Source organism: Mandrillus leucophaeus, unplaced genomic scaffold (genome assembly GCF_000951045.1).
Source record: "Mandrillus leucophaeus isolate KB7577 unplaced genomic scaffold, Mleu.le_1.0 Scaffold130, whole genome shotgun sequence".
Lineage (NCBI taxonomy): Eukaryota > Metazoa > Chordata > Mammalia > Primates > Cercopithecidae > Mandrillus > Mandrillus leucophaeus.
The window spans coordinates 4587753-4594135 of NW_012101255.1; the positions used below are offsets into that span (position 1 = coordinate 4587753).

The following is a 6383-nucleotide window of genomic DNA, read 5'->3' on the forward strand; positions in this document are numbered from 1 at the left end:
TTGGCTTATATTGGTTTCAGTGTGACTTTCATTTCTCTGATGATTCACTATTTTCTTTCACTTTCTTGAGCCATACCAGCTCATCTTTCAGCTCTAATGTACACTAGCCATATTTATTTATATCTTTTTTTTTTTTTTTTTTTTTTTTTTTTTTTGGAGGAATTGTTTTATTGAGTGGTGTTAAATTGTGACAGTATCTTTGGTCATAATTTTTATTTGCTCTGTGGCAACATTTTTCTGCTGAGTTTTCTTTCACTGCCATGTGTTCCCTACCTTTGCTCTCTGCTGATTATTACTTATATTTGAATATCTTGAGTTCTTCTTGGACTAGCTGCTTGCTAGTCTAGATGTACGTAAAGGGAAAGGTCATAATCATGTCCCAGACCAGCAGGAAATAACCCAATTTACTTAAGAGTCAGGGTTACATGTTGAGTTACTTTAGATTTTATTAGTACACATAAATAGAGATCAGAAACTTTAGGGGTGCTTGGAGTGTAGAGTGCTGTGCCCATAGTCTTTTTTTGAAAAACACAGTGCATCTGTATGTTTCTGTGTTCAGTTTACCTTCCCTCTTTTTTGATAAAAATTTCTCCAGGGAAGCTCAAGTCACCAAGCATGCACCCTGTTCCTGTTTCTGCACATGAGAGGTATTGATTTTCCCCTCAGGGCATGCCATCCATTTTAAAGAATTATGTTTTGGCAGCTCTGTTTGAGATCTGCAGTCATCTCTCTCAGCATCTTCCTATCTGACTTATACTGCAATTGGCAACCATTTCTCGTATATTGTGCCTTATTGTTAAAGATCTCTCCTGATTTTATTAGAGTTTGTTTTTCTGTTTTTCATTCTTGTTTTGGAGTAATTTCTAGAGAAGAAGAGAACAATGCCATTTTACTCTGCTGTTTTAGAGTAGGAAGTTATTGTTCAGCGGACTTAGTAATATTTGACATTTTAATCTCTAGGTATTTTAATGAAGGGACTGTCTTGGCACATTATGCAGATGTCCTGGGTCTTTTGCTTAGATTGCGGCAAATTTGTTGCCATACTTACCTTCTTACAAATGCAGTGTCTTCCAGTGGCCCCTCAGGTAGGTAAATTTGATTGCTTCATATCATTGTTATTTGTCAGAGATACTTAGATAAGAATGATCAATTTTTTTTATGTAGAATACATTTAGTTTGTTATTTTGTTCTGTCAAATGGAGATTGCTTTTAGTGTGAGACTCAGCTAGGAATATATTCAATAATTTTTTTTACCAGTGAAATAGAATTATAATGAGGTCTTTCCAGGAATTACAGTGATAGATACCCTTTGATGAAAGATTCATATTGGATCTGCCTTTTATTGTGTGCTGGTATGTCACTATCATGTTATAATGATGCTTCTCTATGAGGTATATTACGTGAGTTGGCTACTATTTTGGCTTCTGAGTGTTTCTTAAATTTCAAATTTAAATTATGCTTTTTGCCTATGACAGAAAATGATGAGAGACTTTCCCTACTGGCAAGCGAAACTTTTCCTTATATAAGATAGATTAACTTGTCATATTACAAACCTTGCTCTGACATTAATTTTTCAGCCTTTTCTCTAGGAAATGATACACCTGAAGAACTGAGAAAGAAGTTAATAAGGAAGATGAAGTTAATTCTGAGCTCAGGTTCAGATGAAGAATGTGCAATTTGCCTGGATTCTTTAACAGTTCCTGTGATAACACATTGTGCACATGTATTTTGTAAACCCTGTATTTGCCAAGTCATTCAGAATGAGCAGGTTAGTTTTTTGCTCAGTAGAGGTTCAGTGTTTGATAGAGTAGTGTACCTGTCTTTAATAAAAGATAATATATGGAGTTTTGCAATTGGATTTAATAATACACCTTTGATAGTTAATTATTCCAGTATTTTAATAAGTGATATATTTCTCCTAATGCAACACTTTCAACATAAAAAGATGTTCACAATCAATATCTTAATTCCACTAACTGTTTATATCATTGCTGTTCAATAAATGGATTGATAAAGTGAGACACAAAGGTAATTTTAAGTTTTCTAGTAGTCATACTCTTAAGTAAAAAGAAACATTAAGCTAATTTTAATACATTTGTATTTAACCCAGTATATCTAAAATATAAAAAGTATTAATGTGATGTGCTTTTTGCAAAAAACTAAATCTTCAGAATTTGGTGGTAGTGTATACTTATAGCACACCTCAATTTGGCTTAGCCACATTTCAAGGACTTAATTGCCCCATGTGATTATTGGCTACTGTGTTGGATAAGGTAGGTCTAGATTCTTTTGTGTGGTTGAATTTTTTTGAAGTAGACTAGTTTGTTAAGCAGTCATTCAGCTAGGGTAGAATTTTTTTAAACATTTTAAATTGATATATGTAGAAAAAATTTATAAATTCATGATTAAATAGCTCAGTGAATTATCATGAAGTAAATATGTTCCTGTATCTACTGCCTAGGTCCCCTTGTGGCCCCTCCCAATCATTTACCCTCTCCCTCTTCCCCAAAAGTAACCCCATTGTACTGACTTTTAAATAATTTTACCTTCAGAATTATTTTATTGTAATGGTGTTTTATATATAGTTATTTAAGATATCTTATTTTATTAGCAGGTTCAAATGGGTACAACAGATGTTGCTTTGGAATGAACTTGATAGGATTTAACAGATCCTAGTAGCTTTATAAGCTGTTATTAGCTTTATAAGCTTAATAGCTTTATAAGCCATTAAGATGGATTTTTTTTTTAAGAATAGTACTAAATAGTGTAGCTCTATTGTATTTAGGTTCAATAAACTGTTATTGATGACTTTTTTTTAAACTTGCTTACAAACGTTATAATGTTTAGTTTCTTGCTGTTGCTTCTAGCTAGTCCAGATCACATATGTTTGCTCCCTCCTTTACCCATTCTACTTATCACATGTCTGGAATTCAGCATGTTCAGGTATCTCTTAAATGGATGAAATCTATTAAAAGGTTTAATAAAATGTTAGCTATGAGAGATACAGATTTTAGCATACATTTAAAAATTTTTAGGCATATTTATATTTGTTCTTCTGTTAAGTGTTGCTCATACTTTTTTCTTTCTTATATAGCCACATGCTAAATGCCCTTTATGCAGAAATGATATACATGAAGATAATTTATTAGAATGTCCTCCAGAAGAATTAGCATGTGACAGTGAGAAAAAGTCTGATATGGAATGGACATCCAGTTCAAAGGTAGAGTACTCAGGTGCAAATATTTGAGTATTTGTTTAACCTTTATATAAGGAAATATACACAGTGTATCAAAATCATAATTCTGCTTTCATTCCTGTCATTTTAGTATTCTGTTGTTGACCACTGTTTATTTTTAGTGGTGAATTTGAGAGGAAATAGAATGGGTTCAGATTATTATAGTGTTCTTTCAGTCTTAATTATTTGTTTTAAATGAGTAGTCTTTTGCATTTTAGGGAAATAATATTTCAGGACTTTTTCTTTATGATAAAAACTTTCAGACTAATTTTACTGATTTAAAATGGAATCTAACGGACATCTTAATATTTTTTCAGATTAATGCGCTAATGCATGCATTGACTGACTTAAGAAAGAAGAATCCCAACATAAAAAGTTTGGTTGTTTCTCAGTTTACAACATTCCTGTCTTTAATAGAAATACCACTTAAGTAAGTTCCACGGTGTTTTTCACTTTCAGTAAAAGGATTTTATATGATTGTATTGATTTGAATAGAAAAAAAAAATAAAAAGCTTATTTCTTTTGCCAGTTTTAGTCATTTTATCTAAAAGATACCGAGAGTCACAATAGAGAATACTTCCTGGCAGCACAGGAATTTAAAGATTAAGTCCTGAATTTATCAGAAAATGACTGACTGCAGTGTCTAGCATATTAATAAGTGTTCAGTAAACATTTGTTAACATAACTGAGTGAAAGAATTTATTGAAGAGATTTGTGGTTACTTAACTCTGTTTTATTTTTATAATGATAGTGTTTGTTGCTTGTCTCTTTTCTTCCCCCATTAAGAGCCTCTGGATTTGTGTTTACTCGTTTGGATGGTTCCATGGCCCAAAAGAAAAGAGTCGAATCAATTCAGTGTTTTCAAAACACTGAAGCAGGATCTCCAACTATAATGCTTCTGTCCTTAAAAGCAGGTGGAGTTGGTTTGAATCTGTCTGCAGCTTCTCGAGTGTTTTTAATGGATCCAGTAAGTAGTTTTGTAAATTTTTTCAGAACCTTAGTACTTCTTTCAAAAAAATAGACAAAAAAAAATTGGGTAAATACCTTCATAGTTACAATTAACTGTGAATATTCTTAGGCAAACTTTAGAAATAGATAACAAAAACTTAGTAAATGTAGATTAAGAGCTTTCTCTTAAGCACTTTACTGAAATCCTCACAACATCCTTATGAGGTAGGTAACCATTATTAAATGCTGTATTTTGGCCAGGCGCTGTGGCGCATGCCTGTAATCCCAGCAATTTGGGAGGCCAAGGTGAATGGATTGCCTGAGCTCAGGAGTTTGAGAGCAGCCTGGGCAACATGGCAACATGGCAAAACCCCATCTCTACAAAAAAAAAAGTACCAGAAAAGTTACTCGGGTGTGGTGGTGTGTGCTTATAGTCCCAGCTACTTGCTGGGCTGAGTCGGAAAGACTGATTGCTTGAGCCCAGGAGGTTGAAGTTTCAGTGAGCCGTGTTCCTGTCACTGCACTCCAGCCTGGGTGACAGAACAAGAACCCGTCTCTGAAAGAAAAAAAAGAAAAAAAAAGCTCTGTTTTACTGAAGAGGCAACTGAAGCACAGAAAAGTAAATAATGTGCCCAGTATCACACAGTTTAATAGGCAAAACCAGATTCATAGTCCATGTATTTAAGTACTATTATGCTATGCTATTCTACTTTTCTTCTATAATAAATCTTTATTAACCATAATGCTTTTTAGGGTAGTGGTTCATTCAGCTGACAAATAATGAGATCCTGCTTTGTGTCAGTTGTTATAGGCACTGGGAATCTAATTATAAACAAGATAGACAAAATGACTACCATCATGGTTCTAGTGGTCTTAAGCTTTAATGTGCATACAAATTAGGTAAATGCAATTTCTTTTGCATTTAACTTAGAGACTTAGGCGTTCTAGGATTAGACTCAGGAAGCTGCATTTTTAGCATATGTCATAGGTGATTCAGGTATAGGTGGTCTAGGATCACAATTTGAGAAACAAATGATCATTAATGGAATGTTCTGAGTACATTTTAATGCCTAATACAATGCAGTCACTTGTGGTTGTGTGTAGTACAGTCATAAGGGTAGAACAGAGGCTAAAATTCACTTTGAACTTTACTCACCAAGCTGTGTGACCTGGACCTGCTTTCACATAGGAACATGTTTTTCTACATGTACAGAGGGGCTGTTTGGCTTGAAAGGACCTTGGACTAATTCAGTTTCTAATTTGCACTGGGTACTATGTGGGCTAGAGGCAACCTCTGCTGTTTCTGTGCATTCAGACTTAAGATTTGTGGTTGTAGCTTGTTGCCTGAAACTCAGAAGATTTTTAACATGTAGAAATTCTACTGAGATACAAATTTTAGTTACTTGGGTGAGGCTACCTTGTTGATGCATATATGTTTACTGAGGCTTCCTTTTTCCTCCCTCCACTGAGGGTATCCTTCTCAGTAAGATTGGGTATCCTCAGCAAGATTATAACTCGGGTCATCATACTTAGGCCTTCATGGGTGAATATCGTGGATATGGTATGGTCTGTTGTATTTCCCCCTTTTTTTTTTTTTTTTTTTTTTGAAACGGAGTTTTGCTCTGTCGCCCATGCTGGAGTGTTGTGGCGCGATCTTGACTCACTGCAACTTACACCTCCTGGGTTCAAGCAGTTCTCTGCCTCAGCCTCCTGAGTAGCTGGGATTACAGGCACCTGCCACCATGCCCGGCTAATTTTTGTATTTTTAGTAGAGATGGGGTTTTACCATGTTGGCCAGGCTGGTCTTGAACTCCTGACCTCGTGATCCACCTGCCTTGGCCTCCCAGAGTGCTGGGATTACAGGCGTGAGCCACTGCACCCGGCCGGTCTGTTGTATTTTCTTGCTTTAGTACTGTGGATAAAGTTTTAAACCTTTGTTGCAGTATTTTATGGCTACTATACAAAAATATAGTATATCGCGCCACTGTACTCCAGCCTGGTTACAGAGCAAGACTCCATCTCAAAAAAAAAAAAAAAAAAAAAAACACTTGTAGTTTTAATTTAAAATTTAATGATCCTTATCCAAACAATTCATGATTCATGATACTATTTAAAAACCACTTACCAGAGTTCTGTATCTTTTTGGTTATTCTTCCCTTTTCATTGTTGCACCATTTTATTCTTTTTTTTTTTTTTTTTT

The 6383-nt window shown here is 34.6% G+C and overlaps 1 protein-coding gene across 4 annotated transcripts in view; it reads left to right on the forward strand.

Annotated features, from left to right (window-relative positions):
• The window catches only part of HLTF (helicase-like transcription factor), a 56103-nt gene that overhangs the window by 43936 nt on the left and 5784 nt on the right, over positions 1-6383 (forward strand). For all 4 annotated transcript variants that reach the window (XM_011972791.1, XM_011972792.1, XM_011972793.1 and 1 more), the window contains exons 19-23: positions 961-1085; positions 1590-1768; positions 3095-3220; positions 3553-3665; positions 4022-4202. In XM_011972791.1, the coding sequence (XP_011828181.1) occupies positions 961-1085; positions 1590-1768; positions 3095-3220; positions 3553-3665; positions 4022-4202 (724 nt within the window). The remainder of the gene's footprint in view (positions 1-960; positions 1086-1589; positions 1769-3094; positions 3221-3552; positions 3666-4021; positions 4203-6383) is intronic.